We start from the raw sequence: 17,891 nt of genomic DNA, 5'->3' as shown, positions 1-17,891 counted from the left end.
TTTTTGGGGGGGGGTTGTTGTTTTGTTTTGTTTTGTTTTGTTTTGTTTTTCAAGACAGGGTTTCTCTGTAGCTTTGGAGGCTGTCCTGGAACTAGCCCTATAGACCAGGCTTGTCTCCAACTCACAGAGATCTGCCTGTCTTTGCCTTCTGAGTGCTGGGAGGGATTAAAGGCGTGTACCACCACCACCCAGCTTTATTAAACTTTTAAGCAGTTTCCTAGAGTCAGTGGCTGTCGTGCTGTCCCTTTTTGCAAAATGTTCTTAGTCAGGCTGTAAAAAAATAAAATAAAAAGGTCCTTTAAACTCTTCAGACACAAAAGGCTTTATGTTTAATTTGCCCATGATCCTTTGCATCCCAAGTGGGGTGTGGGGGCGGGAGCACATCTCTAAGAAAGCTTTGGCTTCTGGGGATGGCCTGATAAGCTATCAGCAGGCGTGAGGTCTGCCATCTTGAATGGTTTAACCTTTTGCTGAAGATCAGCTATGACAATCACCTAAGCACAGCAGGAGAGAGCGGGCTCCCAGGCCTCAGAGGGCCAGGCCCTTCATTAATTTCAGTTTGACTGTTTTGCCATTGTGAAACGTGATTTTTTTTTTTTTTTTGTAGTTCATCAATTAGTGTCCAAGATGGAGACTGTGGAGACTGTAATTATTAGGCTCTCATTGGAACTGTTTTACATATATATTTATATTTTAAAAGTCATTGAGTGGCCGGGTGGTAGTGCATGCCTTTAATCCCAGCACTCGGAGGCAGAGGCAGGCGGATCTCGGTGATTTCGAGACCAGCCTGGTCTACAAGAGCTAGTCCCAGGACAGCCTCCAAAGCCACAGAGAAACCCTGTCTTGACTCCACCCCCCAAAGTTATTGAGTGATTCCATTTCTATGAAAACTCTGAAACAGACATCCACAGAGAATGTCTTGGTGTATCCAAAGGTCAGGGAGAGTGGGGGGTGGGGCTGTTCTGCTCATAGGGACAGGGTTTCTTCTTTGAATAATAAAAATGTTCAAGAATTATTGGTGGTTCAGTGGTGTCAAACAACAAAAAAAACTACGAAATTGTCTATGTAAATGTGATGAATTTTCTCTAATTATGTTTTGATACAAGAGGCCTCCAGGGCCTTGGAGAAATGGCTTGTGGCTAAAGCACTGCAGTGCAAGCATGAGGACCTGAGCTCAGAGCCTCAGAACCACATAAAAGCCAAGTGGGCATGGAGGGCAGAGAAGCTGGCTAGTCAGATAGCCTCCTCAGTGAGCTTTGGGTTCAGCAAGAGACCCTGCTTCAGCATTTAAGGTGGGAAAAGGAAGACACTTGATGGCAAGCTCAAGCCTCCACATGCGTGCACATGTGTACATGTACCCTTGTACACCCACATGTGCTCACAGACATGAGAGCATAAATACATGCATATATAGCACATTCATACATATGCAAAATTGAAAACAAAATCTAAGTCAGGTGACAGCTCTGCAGTTCTCACTCTTAGCAAGACTCACAAGACGTGATTTCTAAGCAGAACTGCATCAGAGCATCACACTACATCACAGATGAGGGAAGAGTCTGTCCAGGACCCACAGAGCCCCGGGGGTCCTACCCTACCTACCCTATGAGAGAGTCAGGCTCCAGTGGCACAGGAATTTGAGGCCCAGAGCCCTGGGGCTGTGTGGGAAGTGAGTTGAGAACAGCTTAGAAACTCCTTCCCCTGGGTGTGGGAGTGGCCAACTGTTCCCTGCATGACATCATTATACCTCAGTAATTGGAGCCTCCTTTAAGATTGCCGATCACAGACTCTATCTCTGTTCTATATAGAAGGCCAGCAGCTGATGGCTAGGACTGAGGCTTAGTCATTGTATTGTCTGAGTGTCATGTTTTGCCTTGTACACAGCAGGTGTTTAATAGTTGCTGACTTACACTCCACCAAGAAGACATTTTGGAAAGCAGTATCAAACAGGGAAACATCCTTAATCTTAATCCAAAATGTTTCCAAATCAGGACTTTGAATATTGACATGGTAACATAGTGGAAAAGTTCACACTTAAAATGTTGCTGCACTAAAAATACTGTATCAAATTTCATGCAGGCTGTGGAGATAAGTAGTATATAACACACAAAAAAATGAATTTTGTGTTTAGGCTTGGGTCCCATTCACAGGGTATTTCAGGGTACATATGCAAATAGTAATCTGAAATCTGAAAAAACTGCAAAATCTGAACCACCTCAAATATTAAGCCTTTGGGAAAGGGTTCCCTCTGGTGTGCAGAGGACAGCAGAGAAGCATCACTCTCAGGACTGAATGAAGAATGCAGCTGTGTTGTTTAGTGGGGTCTCCATGGGAAGCCTGCTGGGTCTTATATAACCTAGGCTGGCCTCTAACTTACTATGTAGCTCAGGATGTCCCTAAACTTCTGTTTCTCTTACCTTCGCCTCTCAGGTGCTGGGATTACAGGCATGCACTGCTGCCCCTGGCTTAATATATTACATTAATAAATGTGTGTTGCTTTAATTCGTGGGACCGAGTTATATACAACTTTGTTCTGATTTGTGTTTCCCCTAGGACCTGAAGAAGTACCACTTCTACTATTGGTTTTGCTGCCCCGCCCTCTGTCTTCCTGAGAGCATCCCTCTAATTCAGGGGCCTGTAGGCTTGGATCAAAGGCTTTCACCAAAACAGGTATCAGCAAGTAAAACAAATGCAGGTAAAGTCAGGTTTAGCAGTGAGAGCAGGTATGCAGCTCAAACTGAAGCTGAGCAGAAGGTCTCTAGATGGAGAAAAGGCACCTGGGGAAGGCTCCAGATGGTGCGGGAGTTGTGTTTGCCAAGTGCTGACAAGGACAGTGTGAAGAGGAGGAGCCGTGGTCCTCCAGGTGGCCCATGGAATTTTGTGAAATGCTAAGCCCACAGGGAAGAATTACAAGAACATTTTGAAAGACAGAATTTATGATAGGATTTTTATTTTTATTTTCAGTCTGGGAAAGACATAAAGAAAGCCACAGCCCTTCAGGAGAGTCTGTTAAATAAGGACAAGTCTTCCATCCCCACCCCAAACCAAACGGCAGGACCTCCTCTCTAGAACAGACATGCAGGTCTAGTCCTTTCCTTCTAGGAGGCCATTAGAGATTAGTCCCAAGAGCAATTAAGATGATCAGATTGGCAGAACACAGACCTAGCTGGAAAGTTCTGATGATTATTAAGACCTTGGTTTGAGGGTCAAGATGATATGACTTCTGGAAGCGTGTCAGTCAGTAAGATGCAGAATTCTGAAGCTGGCAAAGATTTAAGGGTGTGTGTGGGGGGGGGTTGACTCAGCAGTTAAGAGTGCTTACTGCTCTAACCAGGTCCCTATTCCAGCACCCACATGGCAGCTCCAGTAATTGCATCTCCAGAAGGACTAATACCTTCCTCTGGCCTCCTGGTCACTACATGCATGTGGTGTACAGACATACATGCACAAAAGTACTCATATACATAAAATAAAACTTAAAAAAGATTTAGGAATCAATCTTAGTTATTGTAGAACAAATGCATGGTTATAGTTTTCTGCAACTAATTTCCTAAGAAGAAACCTAACTTGAGGCAACACATTCTAGTTGGAGATTGAATGTTCATGTTTAAGGGAGAAAAAAAAAGTTTTCAGATCATGTCAGGAACTATTACCCAACCTTGTAACATGCTACCAAAAGGGGCGGGGGTGGGGGTGGGGGTGCGGCAGGGATGGGACAGGACGGGAGGAACAAACAATCATAGGTTCTGGACTAGGGAGATGGCTCAGTGGTTAAGAACACTTATTGTTTGTGGTCAGGACCCAGGTTCAGTTTCTAGCAGCCATGGCGTGTCTCACACTAACTCCAGCTTCAGGGGATCTGATGCCATCTGCATGCCTCCATAGGCACTGTTGGCACCTGATACACATTCACACATAAAGGCAAACACTCATACACATAAAATAAAAATAGGCGCATGCTTTAATCCCAGCACTGGGGAGGCAGAGGCAGGTGGATCACTGTGAGTTCAAGACCAGCCTGGTCTACAAGAGCGAGTGCCAGGACAGTCTTCAAAGCCACAGAGAAACTGTCTCAACCCACCCCCCCAAAAAAAATTTCAAGACAATGATTCTTCTTCCCTCTAAATGGGTGAATTATAGGGCATGTGGATTGTGTCATAACAAAATGGTAAAAGATAATAACAAATTTTCTCACTGGTTGGACCATGTTGGGTAAACCTCTGTTGACAGCATAGACAGCCACCCTTCCAGTCCACAAAGTGCCACCTCTGTGCCCCTATGAAGGCATAGCACAGGGAAGATGTTATAGAAAGGTTAAAAGGTGGCGTCAATGGGCACTTGGTGACGTCAGTTATTTCTAGCTAGCTGCCGTTGTAGCTTTGGTGTTTAGCTCTGAGCTGCATTTCCTAGAGAGTGTTTTCACCTCCACTGTTTTCAGATCCAGGCCCTCCAGCATGCCTATGATGATCTGTGTCAAGCCGAAGGAGTCACGGCCCTACCATACTTCTTAATCAAGTACGATGACAACACCGTGCTGGTGTCCTTGCTCAAACACTACAGTGATTTCTTCCAAGGTCAAAGGACAAAGGTCAGAGTCTATGGCTATCATTTTGTCAGGCAGTTAAAAAGTTTAAAGTTTGTGTTATAATAGACCACTATCAATTTTAAACTCATTTCCTTAGCTCTCCACAATATGCTCTAAATCGTTTCCTTCTCTGTCCTCTCCCACTCAATTCAACTCCTCCTTGGGATTCCCTAGCTCTCATAACTCGATGATGTGACTCCTCCCTTCTGTTAGTAATGAAGAGATCTGTTTTCCCTCCAGAAATACCCTACCTCCATGTTGAACTTGCCAGCCTCACTACTGAGCTCGCCTTACACCTGGAATCTTCTTGCTTCCATCTTGCATAATACTGCCAAGAAAGAGTCATCCTGGGACAGCTCATGTCACTCAGTCATTCAACGAACAGAGCTTAGTGGGGCCTTCTTCTGGTTCCAGTACCTTTCTGCCCATCCTCTACTATTCTCCCCATAAACCATTGCTCCAACTAAGCTTGCCTGCTTCATCCAGACTCCACACTTCACCACCACCACCCAGTCAAACACACCTCTATCTTTCTATCTGTTTTTACTATCCCTGTGTCACCTTCCTGTGAGCATCCTACAGCACCCTGTCCTTAGTGATGTTTCCTCCCTCTGCAGAGCATTCTCACGTGTGTCTTCTTTCCCCGTCTAGCCTCTCTCCACACAGTCCCTGGTCCAAAGATGCCTTTTTGTACCATGTTAGACTGTTACCCAGGGCCCATGTTGATTGATCGGTTGGTGTCTGTGGAGTGTGGATTACTTATCTAGGACCCTCAATCAAATTCTCTTGAATGAATAAGAGTATTGCAAATGTTTTCATAAGTAATAAGATACATTGTATTTGTATGGAATTTGAGCCATACATCAGGTTGTGATTTAAAACAATCCACAAGTATTAGGAAGTGGTGAGATCAGGTGGAGTAATTTTTTTCTTTTTTTTATTAATTTATTTTTTACATTCCTATCCCAGTTCCCCCTCCCTCCTTTCCTCCCACTTCCTTCACTCCCCCCTCCTCACATCTGCTCCACAGAGAGGGTAAGACCTCCCATAAGAGGTCCCATCATTTAGTTGAGGCAGGACCAAGGCACCTCTCTACCTCCACACTCCTTGTGTCTAGGGTGGGCATGGTATCTCTCCATATAGAATGGGCTCCACTAAGTCAGTTTGTACATTAGTGTTAGGTCTTGAACCCACTGCCAGTGGCCTCATACACTGTCCCAGTCACACCATTGTCCAGGTGGAGTAATTTAAGTAAATGTATGAGAGTTGAGAAAAAAGAGTCCCTTAACTAACTGATGGCCAGTTTAAATCTAGAACCCAGGGCTTTGTGACTGTTAAGCCAAGCTCTGCCCCCAGCCAGGGTGTCTTTGTCTTAAAATCAATTGCATTCTCATTTTCTTTTTCAAAGGAAAAGTCCTCAAAGAATGAAGATTTGACTTTTAAAATCCTTCTTTTGTCCAGGCGATAATAGAACAGTTGCTGTGGTGATTGCCAGATGGACCAGGCCTTTAGTAACTTAGAGTCCAGCCTGCTGTGCAGCCCAACTATGTCAGCAGGCAGAATTGGTTTAAAGCTGCTATAGGTCTGGTTGAGTGCAGCAAATAGATGCCCCTTCCCCTAGTGTCACTCCACCAACATAGCCGTTTACAGAGCACATTTCTCCTGGCACTTGCTTTCACAAACTCAAAATCTCATAATAAATCTGTGAAATGGGTATCACAGTGTCTGTATTTCCCACGTGAAGAAAATGATGCTGACAGTCACCTCATGCCTATGGCCAGTTTCCTAGAACCCCACACTCTCTGCCTTCCCATCTCTACTTTGCTCTAATACAGGCCATCTCTGCTTGACCCTGAGGTTCTAAATAGACCTGGATCTGATGGCAGTGCTGGCATTTACTAGCTCTGTAGCCCCAAGGAAGCAGAGTGACCTTGTCTTGCCTTGGTATTTCTGTCAAATACCACAGAGCTTCTCTTTCCGTGATTCAGTGAAAACTAAACATGCGATGTGAATAAAACAACCAGCACAGAAGCAGGTTGTACTCTCTTGTATTCCCAGCATTCAGGGGCCAGAAGCAGGTGGATTTCCGTGAGTTCAAGGCCAGCCTAGTCTACAGAGTAAGTTTCAGGACAGCCAGGGATATAAAGAGAGAGTTTGCTCCCCCCAAAATGCTCAGCACATAGTGGGTGTTCATCTTATAGCAGACCCCCAATATGTAGTAGATGCCTTGCATGGAGCAGGCCCTAGGGTGTAGTGGGTTCCTAGCATGGAGCAGGCCCTCACTGTGTAACAGGCCCTCAGCACATACCCAGTTCTCCTCCTCCTCATGTTTTCTTTCTCTTATTCTCCAGCTTTTAAGAGACTGCATAGATCTTGAGTCTCCTCTGAACCCTGCAGGGGTTCATTGGACCAAGGACCTGTGCAGCCAGGACCATTGCTCCTCACTTGCTTAGAACTGTACCGTTGGTTAAGGACAGGTCTCAGGGAAGCCTGGATCACTCAGCACATGTGCTGACTGCCTCCTTGTGGACTACAACTGGAAAGACGCTTAGAAGACTATAAGACTTCAGAGTCTTATAGGGTGGAAGAGTCACTGACATGAAAGGTAATGAAATTGAAGGAAGAAAACAAGAGGCCCAAAGAAACGAGATATTGGTACACTGGTTGGTAACCTATGCTATTTTTTATTGTGGAAGGTGTCACAGCACCTGTGCACACTGGTAACCTCACTAGAGTTTCAGCCTCCCAGGCTGTGGTCATGGCTGTTCCCATGCATCCTCCACATGCATTTTCTAGCCTGCGCAGCCCTTCAGGATAAAGTTGAAATGCCCTAGCTAGCCCTGCCTCATCTCCCACTGCTCCCCAAGGTGAAGCTTGCACTCTGACTGTAGCCACGCCCTCCAAACACCACATGCTTGCATTCTAATGGATCCTTCCCTTTGTCTCTCTCCTGTCACTGACTGACAACACCTTCCTCGCCTGATTTATTTCCCCAAAAGTGACAACTGACTCCATGCGCTGTTTCCTGGACTCGTCTGGGGTCCAGCCGCAGGCTCTCTACCCCTTGCCTTCTAAAATGATGCTAATCCTCTGGCCCAGGTCCTGGGCAGCCAGTGAACACCTCAGCATGGCAGCTGTGCTGTGGCCCTTCTGTGAATTCCACATTTACTGCCCTCTGGGTGCTCCAGAAGCACCCACTGGTAAAGTGGAAGAGAGAGGTCATGTGGCCTGATGCCATCCAAGCAGGCTTCCTAAGGAACTGTGGCAGTAGTAGAGTCCCCATAAATATTTCTGAAGAGTCCAGGTGAGATTAGGCACTCCTGCCTTTAATTCCTTAGCCTTAGTTTGCTATTTAGATAATTCCAGCTTCTCTTAAGTGTTTCTTGTATCCTGGTGTTTCCATGAATGATTCACCCTCTTCTAAGAACAGGCATTCATTTCAGTGTGAGCCCTGCAGGTGTATTCTCCCTTCAAACGGTGTTCATCTGTTTCCTGCCACCTCATCACGTCTGCCTCTAGCTTCTCCAGTTTGATCTGTCTCTGTCTATGTGTCTCTCCCCCCCCCCCCAGTTTACAGTATTGGGAATGAATGGAACCATGGACAACTCACCTGTGCTATGTAAGTCCTCTCTGGCTGACCTACACCCCAGCCCCATCTCCCCTTCCCAGCTGCATTTTTACCCAGAAGTTGCTCTTCTCAGTGAGCCTTCTGTCTTCATGGGAAAGAAGGAGAGGTGTTGAGATCCTCCAGATGTGTCTCCCGGGTGACATCCTTATGCCCGTGACTCCCGTAACTATTTCCTCCCACGTGACACACTTGAACTCCCTATGGCCCCCTCACCACCACATCTGCTTACCCACGCTGAATTCAGGACCTTCCCTGTAAGAGGCTGTTGGTCCTCTTACAGGCATCATCAGGATGGCTCTGCTTCCATCCACTTGCTGGCCACCTCCCTGTCCCTTGTCACATAGTTGCTTCCTATAGCTCTCAGGTTCTCAACATCTCAACCTGCTACCTGTAACTTTCTTGTGTCACCCCGAGCTGAGTGGTTGCCTTTCCACTTTGTCACTGAGTGACCTCTGGATGGATCCCTGCCTGGGTCTACTGTGGCCTCTGATCCATCCCTCACCTGCAGTGATCTCTTGTGGTGTTGCCCAAATGAAGCCCCTGAGTGTCTTCACTCTGAGCTTAGCAGCTGAATTCTTTACTGACATATAGGACTTTTGATATTGGCCCTGTGGGAGAGTGTCTACTGATACACCTTTTTTGTTTTGTTTTGTTTTGTTTTGTTTTGTTTGTTTGAGATTTTGAGACAGGGTTTCTCTGTATAATATCCCTAGCTATTGTGAAACTCGCTCTGTAGACCAGGCTGAGCACAGAGATCCACCTGCCTCTGCTTCCCCAGAGATGGATTAAAGTTGTGCACCACCATGCCTAGATGGCATACCTGACTTTTATGTTGGCCCCGTAGGAGGGAATCCAGCCGCAGTTTAGTCTAGATTCTCTCTCATAGACTTCTGGCCTTGCCTTTTGCCTGTGGCACCATTTTCTTCAACCCACCCTCATTGCACACATACCCTTTGCTCTGTTGAGTGCATACTCTGTAGATCTGAACACTCCCTACTTCCTCAGGACTTTCCCCTCTCTTCCAAACACAGGCTTATTCCTCCTCTTCTGAAGCTAATATTGCCCACCTGTCTCTGATGTATTTATTTGGCACAGCTCTCATTCATTTTCTTGGTGATTTTCGATATTAAAACTTTGAATTTATTTATTTAAGATTGTTGATCTTTTGAGACTGGATTTTTTTTTTTTTTATCGCAACAGGGTTTCTCTATAGCTTTGGAGTCTGTCCTGGAACTCACTCAGTAGACCAGGCTATCCTCAAACTCACAGAGACCCGCCTGCCTCTTCCTCCTGAGTGCTGGGATTAAAGGTGTGTGCTACCACTGCCTGTCGAGACTGGATCTTACTTTGTAGTCTAAGCTGGCCTAAAATTCTAGATCCTCTTGCCTTAACCTCTGCATACTATAGGTGTGTACCAATACACCCCGCCTCCTCCTTTTCAAAACTTCTATCTGCTTATCTTAGACATGTTCTTACTATGTAGCCCTGGCTGTCCTGAAACTCACCTTATAGACCAGTCTGGCCTTGAACTCACAGAGATAAACCTGCCTCTGCCTCCCGATTGCTGGTATTAAAGACTTATACCTAGCTAAAATTTTTATTATTATTGTACATGTGTGTATGATATGTGTGTGTGTGTGTGCAGAGGTGTTCATGCCATGGCACCCATGTGGAGGTCAAAGAACAACTTTCTCCTTTTGCCTTATTGAAGGAGAGTACCCTAGACTAGCTGGTCCATGAACTTCCAGGTGATTCTCCCGTCTCAGCCTCTCTCTCTCATCTTGCTGTAAGAATGGTGGATTACAGATGCAATCTGAAGCATCTGGCTTTTTGCAGGTCCTGGGATGAAACACAAGTCTCCAGGCTTACACATCAAGCCCCTTTACTTTTCCCTGCAGACCCATCTCAGCAGCCTCAGCCTCCTTTTAAGTGCTCTGCTCTCCCAGGACTGCTATCTTGTCTCCGGTTGCCCGCCACCGTGTCTAAATCATATCCAATCATGTCTAGCATTTAAAGTGGGATGGGAGAATGTGCCAGGCATGAATGCCTTGAGGAGAGGACTGGAGGTCTCATATGAGAAGACTGGTCAGTGCCTGATACACATTAGGCCTCCAGGAAGTAGCCAGAAGCTTTTGGTACGATAATGAGGGCTCTTTGTATGGATCATTACCTCTTCAGGAATCTACTAGAAGCTACAGGTCCTCTCTGCATTTAGGGGCTGTGCTGGGGACTGAACTATTCCCCCAGTTTCCAGGTCACATCTAATATCATGGAAGTATAGAGACCCTTGTGGACCCTTTTTAGATCTCTGGCTTGAAGGAAGAGACTGGAAAGGAGTATACCTGTGGACTTGCTGAGGGTAGGATGGGAAGGGCTATCTCTGTACGTAGGTTGTTGATGAACATGTGGAGCATTGCTGGCTACAAGAGAGTGTCTGGCATCTGTCCCCAAGGAAGCCACACTACTAGCCATCAGCAGCCCAAGCCTCCTTTGTCTGAGTTCTGACCTTGTGCCCAGCATAGAGCCAGTCCTTATGTTATTGATAGCCCTCTATGTCACAGATGAGGAAAATGGACATTGGTTAGGGGTGGAAGCCTTGCCACTGTGTGCTATCTTTTTCCTCTGTGGCTCCTGGCTAGGTATAGAGAAGAAAGCTACATTCCAGTTCCCACTTCAGTTAATGAGCCAGTGTCACCTCTGAGGAGCAATATCCTCAACCTGACAAGTATATGGTAGCAATGCCATCCCTCATGGGTGGCTGTAAGAACTGGGAGGTGGCCAGTGTGTCAAGCTGTACTGGGTTTTCTTCATGCACAAGCTTTGTTCCCATATCTCTTTAGATAATAAATTGATCAGATTATGTTTTCTATGAAAACTTCTTTGTGTTAGTCTCACTCTTCATCTACTTCATGAAAGTATATTTGGAGTCTTCCAGGTTTGCCCAAAGAAAGGCCAAGTTTCTTTCTTCCTTTTTTTTTGTTTGTTTTTCAAAAAGTCTGAAGAAATGAGAAGAGCCCACCTACCAAAGAAGCTGCTTCTGGGTTACTTTCAGGCCTACACATCTAGCCGCAGGTCCTGCATGGGCATTCTCAGTCAGTGTACCCAGGGTACTTTTCTTTCCCTTCTTGGCTGATGTGAGGTTGTGTAATGCACATTTGCTGGATTTAACTCAGAGTGAAAATTACCTCTGACATTGTAACTCAATACTCAGATGTTCTTGATTGCATATATCCCAAAAATGTTTCCCAAGATGTGTAGTGTGTGTGTATGAGAGAGAGAGAGAGAGAGAGAGAGAGAGAGAGAGACAGAGACAGAGACAGAGACAGAGACAGAGACAGAGAATATGCATACAATGATGTGTGATGGGAAATAGTCCCTCTCTCACACACACACACCCCTACCTCATAATTCTGGGCATGGAGCCCAGGGTCTCATGCATGTTAGGTAAGCAGTATGTCCCTGAACCACACTCCAGCTCATGGTTTATCTTTGTGAAGTTCTAATTGTGATCCAGTCAATGATTTGAGCCACAAATAGGTCATCTCCCTGCTGACAAGATGGCTCACTGGTTAAAGACGCTTGTCACACAAGCTTGGAGACCTGGGCTAGATCTCTGGAACCCAAGCAAAAGTAGAAGGTGAGGACCAACTCCACAGAGTTGGCTTTGAACTCCATGTACACAATAATAACAGTAATAATAATAAATAGCTTGTACAAACACAGTGCATCAGTGCACTGTGCTGGCTGTGTTTCTGGGTGTGCTTAATTTCCAGCTTCAGCTTGCCACCACCATTGCAAAATTTCACAGTTCTTTAGCCATTGATTTTCAGTTTTAAGGCTTTTAAGGGAAGGTATCAATATGTAAATCAGGATGGCCTGGAACCTGCCATCAGCCTCCAAAGTGCTGGATTATGATCCTGTGCCACCATACTCAGCTTTGGGTTTTTTTTGAAGTAAACTATGTATGTTTCCTTGTAACCTTTTCTGTTCATTATTTGAAACAAAAATTATATCATATTCTGTTTGGTTGCAGCCTTTTAGAGTAATATCATCTTGTTTCACACCCCCTTATAGAAGGTGTGTAATAATAGACTATCTTTACTATTTTTGACAACTAGCTCTCACTCTTTGTTACTGTTTATATTTTGTTTTGTTTTTTGAGACAGGGTTTCTTTGTGTGTCCTTGACTCTCCTGGAACTCCCTCTGTAGACCAGGCACACCTTGAAGTCACAGAAATCTGCCTGCTTCTACCTCCCGAGTGCTGAGATTAAAGGTGTGCACCACCATTGCCCAGTATTTTTTATGTATGAATTATTCCTTCCCAACTCATCTGCATCTTGACTTATTTCTAAAGAAAAACTCTTTAGATAAAGAATTACTAAATTGAAGAAGTGCGCTTAAAAATTTTAATTTGTGTGTGTGTGTGTGTGTGTGTGTGTGTGTGTGTGTGTGTGTGTACATGCACGCTTGAGTGTTTGTGCACAGGGAAGTCCAGAAGAGGACATTAGGTCCCCTGGAGCTAGAGTTACAGGCACTTTGTGAGCCGCCCAACATGGGTGCTGAGAACCATCCTTTGGTGTTCACACAGTTTATACTCTTAACCACTGGGCCACCTCTCCATCCCTTAGAGTAAACATTTTATAAAAGTATTATTATTATTAGTGTGTGTATGAGAGAGATGTATGAGAGAGAGAGAGAGAGAGAGAGAGAGGGAGAGAGAGAGAGGTGCACTTGTGGGTGTCAGCAAACAACTTGCAAGAGATAGTTCTGTTCCCGCACCTTGGATTTTGGGAAACAAATCCAGATCACCAACTGGTTGTTCAGAAAGTGTTTTTAACTTCTGACCCATCCCACCACCCTTGAACATTTTATGGTTTGTAGTCAGTACTGTGCTGGTCCATGTCCAACAGCTGGTCCTTGAGGAGGACTCACCAGAGTTTACAGTGTTTGCTCATTTCCTCTGCACTGGGATTCCCACCAGGGATCGTCAAAATACAAAGGTGAAGTCACAGCCCTGAGTGGAGGACAGGTGGCCAGTGTTGGCTGTCACAAGCCTGTTGGAGCCATGTCAAGATGGCTAGTGCTAGTAGATCAATGCTTCCCAGCATCAGATGTTCTATGCTCTTACACTCTTGGCTGGCTCAGAAATGGCCCCCATTTAAGTTCTAATTTCCTGCAAGAAGTGTTGACTTCAACTGGACAGAGTTGATTCCACCGTGGCACTGCATTGCTATGGAATGCTATCCCTTCCAAGCCAGCATCTCGCCGCCTATCCCCAGAGATAGCTTTGCTCGTCTTCCTCTGCCATAGTTACTGAAGAGTAGAAAATGCTTCATAATTACAGCAGGTTCCCCTGTGGGTCTCCAGCCTCTGTCTGCTGCTGGCGGGGCCTGCTCTTCACTTAGCTACCACTTAATGTTAGGTACTGCTTTGTGTCTTTGTTGCAGGCTGTGACCTTGGAGTGCACTTGAGACTTGCATTTTCTTCCCTGTGCTTTTAAAAAGGAGTCTTCTTTGTTCATTACCTGGGATATTGAGTGTTTGAGTATTAAAGGCAGTCATTTCTTTGGGATTCTTACTGGAAAACCCTCCAACTGGAGATGGTCAGGTTGACTGTTTTGCCCTCTTTATTCTCATGTTATAGTTTTCTGCAAATTGCTCCATGGACAGTCGCCAGATGCCAGCTGTGCCACTTCACCAAGCTGTACACTCTCAGCAAAGCAGAAAGGAACACTTACTTATAAACCATCAGAACAGCCTTCCTTTTCAATTCTGCTTTGCTTTGTCATAAAAGGAAATGATTCAGCCCAGTTCATGCAGTCACTTTATGGCAAAGTCAGGTTTAGAACCCAGGACTCCTAGTCAGTCCTTATCTCTGTCATTAGGCTGGTCACTCACTGGCCCGTATATAAATCCTCCTGAGACTAAGGCTCCAAGTTAACTCCTGAAACACCAAGAGACTTTGGAGTCACTTTCAAATCCTTAAAGGAAGATTAAATGATACTTAATACTTAACCTCTTGTCAAGTGGGCTCTGTCATTTCCTGTGTGGTACATGTCTGTCCCCTGCATGCTTGTCTCCATAGGAGAGCTCCCTTCAAGCATTTTCAGCCTGACCCTGGTTTGTGGGTACATGGTAGATGTTCCTCTTTAACTAATCACCCGTGCTCTGTATGGCTCATCTGAGGTCGGGGCATTCTAAGAAACTGGTTCCTGGTCATTTCTGCCCAAAGATTTCCCGTTAGATGATTCCCTTCCTACCCAGAAATGCACTTCTTTTCTGAGGTGGGCATCTGCTGTGGCATGGGCTATAATGTTCTAGTTCATACCATGCAGATAGCACGTGGGTCCAATCTGCGTGTGTGGGTGTTATGCTTGAGACCCAGAGAGTGTTGATCAGTTGGCCCTCGCGCCCTCAGTTTTCTCTACCAGTTAGTTATAAAGGGTCCTTGGAACTGAAGATGGAGGTGGTCTGTGGTGATGGACTAAACTGGAACAGGATGTGAGGAGGTGGCTGCAGCTGGGGGTGTCTGTGGTGTTGCTATGGTTACTGTTCCTTGTGTGATAGCCCTGTTCTCAGTCTGTGCTGAATGCAGGTGAGAATCACTTGAGCGATGAGAAAATTAAGCTCAGAGATGTTAAGTCAGTTACTAAAGGTCACTGAAGAGTAAGACATATAGGACATGGGCCAACTTTTTTTTTTTTTTTTTTTTTTTTTGAGGTCACATTTGACAGTTGAAACTCAGATCCTCTAGAGGAATGTCATTATCTGGGTTGATACTGAGGCTCTTTCTAAATGCCTTTCGGGTGCTCTTGGACCCTGTGGAACCGAGCTTCACCGGGCTCTGCTGTTCTGGCCTTAGCTGTGATTCCTTTTTTCTCTACAAGGTCACCCAAAATTCTCCACATCTGAAAAGAGGCCTTTGAGATGAAACAAGTCAGCACTTTTCCTTTTCTCTCCTTCCCTTCCTTACTCCTTACCCCCCTTCCCTTCCTTCCTTTCTGGTTCCTTTGTTCTGGTCCTTCCCTCCTCATTGTCTCCCTGCCTTCCTCCTTTCATTTTGGTGCTAGGGATAGAGATGTGGCCCCACAGTCCAAGCTTGCTCCAAACTCCCCATGTAGCTAAGAATGACCTGAACTGATCCTCCAGCCCCTGAGTACTAGACTTACAGGTGTGCACCATTGCTCTGTTTTATATGGTGCTGAGGATTGAACACGGGGCTCTTCGTCTGCTAGACAAGCACTGCACACACTGTCCTCAGCTCCTCAACCCTTTCATCTGCAGGCAATGGAGAAACTTCCTTGGGGTCTTGAAATCAGTTAGCTGCAGAGTTAGCACACACCTGCTGACAGTGGACAGTCCCTTTACACCGTGTAAGCCCTCTGCCTTAGCATAAGCATTCTGCTGTCACAGAAAGAGTAAAGCCACCTTCTCTCTCCCACTTTCTTGCGGCATAATGGGGAACAGTAAAAAGGGGGCAGCAGAAGAGTGCCAGGTGGAGGTGTGGCTGGCACCCAGGGCAGAGGAGCTCAAAGAGATGCTGTAATTCATATCTCAGAGCTCTCTTGCTTGCTAGCCACCCCACCCCCCACCCCACATCCTCAGCCAGGAGAATTCCAGTGTTAAAACTGACTCTGAATGAAGAGAGAAGGGAATGGAACTTAAGGATTCTGTACTGTGGTTCTGTATATGAGCTTCCGTTCTCAGTCACTCAGACAGAGCCTCCCTGCTCTAGCTGTGCCAGGACCAATGCCCAGATACTGGGAACAAGTAGAGGGGAGAGGGTAGTGTAACGGGGCCTGGAGAAGCTGGCTGGTTCAGTTGTTTGCAGCTCCTACTGCTGAGGAGCAGTTGCTGTGCTAGGTGCCAGGATGGAAGGGAGTACCCCACATTGCTCCTACCTTTGGGTCCTCCTACCTTTTTGTTCTGTCCTGCAAACAATGTTATCAATTTTTCTAAAATCAGGAATGTCTAACAATCACTGTATATATCGGATGTGTTGGATCCTCCTTTTTTTCTGCCCAGTGTGATAATCATGTTTCATCATGTGTGGCCCTTGAGTCAGGAATACACAGTGGCTCAAGAAACAATCAGTTACAGTATGGAAAAAACGGCTGTGAACCACACTTTAAGCAAGTTCTCTTTTTCTTAGAGTCTAAAAGTGTTAGTGCAGAAATGATTGTGCAGAAGAATGTCCTGGGTGTCTGCTGAACACATAGTGCGGTCAGAGGGGATGTGTACATGCGTGCAAGAAGCTTCCAGGCATGCGTCCACTCTTTCAAGAAACTGCTACACACTGTTGAGCGGTGGTCTTCAGCTGCTGTTAGAACCATCTGAGATCCCGTGATGGTGCTGAGGATGCAGTCAGTGTTAGAGTGCTGTTGTAGCACATGTGAGGCCCCGTTTTGAGTGCTGTTGTAGCACAGGTTAGGCCCTGGCTTCTAGCCCTAGGACCAAAACTCACTGCTGAAGCCAAGTCCCAGGCTGGTTGATCAGAACCTTTGGACTTGGAGCCCAGGCAGCAATAGTTTTTTTTGTTTTGTTTTGTTTTTTTGTTTTTTGTTTTTTGTTTTTTAAAGCTCTCCTCAGGGCAGCTAAGTATAGCATGAGAAGCATCGCCATGGCAGGGTGAGGAAAGCACTGATGTTGGAACCCAGGTTTCAACATCAACCTAGGAGACCACAGGTTCCTCTGAGCTAGCAGGCTGAGGAGAAGGCAGAGTTCCCCAGGGACACTGATGCTCCAGCTTGCACACCATAGTGAGTGCCATGAGAAGCCACAGAGCCAGTGCATGGTTTTTGAGGACATGAGAAAAAACCCCACAGGTTTGGTTTGGTTTTGTTCTCTTGGTTCCAGGACTAACCTCTCTAGTGCTTCTCAAATTCAAGTTCACGGACTGGAGCAGCTGCATCAGAATTACTGAGAAGTTTGATAGAGATGCAGGTCACTGAATGCTCCTTGGAGGCCGTGAGGCACGCCTGCAGATGTTAATAGTACTGGGAGCATGCCAGGCTGTGTGTGTGCAGGGTCATCTCACTAAATCTCCACAGCAGCCCATTTAGGTGGGTACCATGATTTTCCTCACAATTCACATAGGACCAGCAAGGCCCATGGGATTAAATGCTTGACTTTGGCAGGGCTCAGCATGGCTTTGATAGCTGTGTTCATAAAAGTTCTCTGTATGCTGACAATATTTTATTTAACTGAAGAGAATTTATTTTTAAGAAGACACATATGTATTTGTCCTGAAGACATGAATATATGTCTAGAAAAGACTTCAAAAACTGAGAAATTTTTACATAATCAAGAAAGTAGCAAATAAATATAGAGGATATCTGTGAACTAATGTGTTAACTAGATGTTGGTTATAGTAAATTTCATTTTCTGAGGTTGAGGATAGATGAAAATGGACCTGTCTTCCAGTAGGACGCAGAAAAGGCATTATGCATCTCCGCCACAGCCACTACTTGAAATGGCTGTAGAACATTCACAGGCCAGGAAGAGCTTATGTGCGATGAGAGACATAAATCTGCACTTATGGCATGATCCCACTTCTGTTTAGAGGTAGTCATGCAAATATATTTATGTAAAGAATAGTTAAGGGTAGTTGTCTTAGCTAGGATTTCTACTGCTGTGGTAAAGTCCATAAGCAAAGCAATTTGGGGAAGAAAGAATTTA

The 17,891-nt window shown here is 45.5% G+C and overlaps 1 protein-coding gene across 5 annotated transcripts in view; it reads left to right on the top strand.

Moving 5' to 3' along the window:
- Nucleotides 1-17,891, top strand: part of LOC100754902 (ubiquitin-like modifier-activating enzyme ATG7) — a 222,672-nt gene that overhangs the window by 31,847 nt on the left and 172,934 nt on the right. For all 5 annotated transcript variants that reach the window (XM_035448952.1, XM_035448951.1, XM_027429133.2 and 2 more), the window contains exons 6-7: nt 2,554-2,670; nt 4,439-4,588. In XM_035448952.1, the coding sequence (XP_035304843.1) occupies nt 2,554-2,670; nt 4,439-4,588 (267 nt within the window). The remainder of the gene's footprint in view (nt 1-2,553; nt 2,671-4,438; nt 4,589-17,891) is intronic.

Source organism: Cricetulus griseus, chromosome 8 (genome assembly GCF_003668045.3).
Source record: "Cricetulus griseus strain 17A/GY chromosome 8, alternate assembly CriGri-PICRH-1.0, whole genome shotgun sequence".
In the NCBI taxonomy this organism is placed as follows: Eukaryota; Metazoa; Chordata; class Mammalia; order Rodentia; family Cricetidae; genus Cricetulus; species Cricetulus griseus.
Note: the sequence above shows the minus strand (reverse complement) of the source record. Positions and strands in the feature narration are given on the sequence as shown.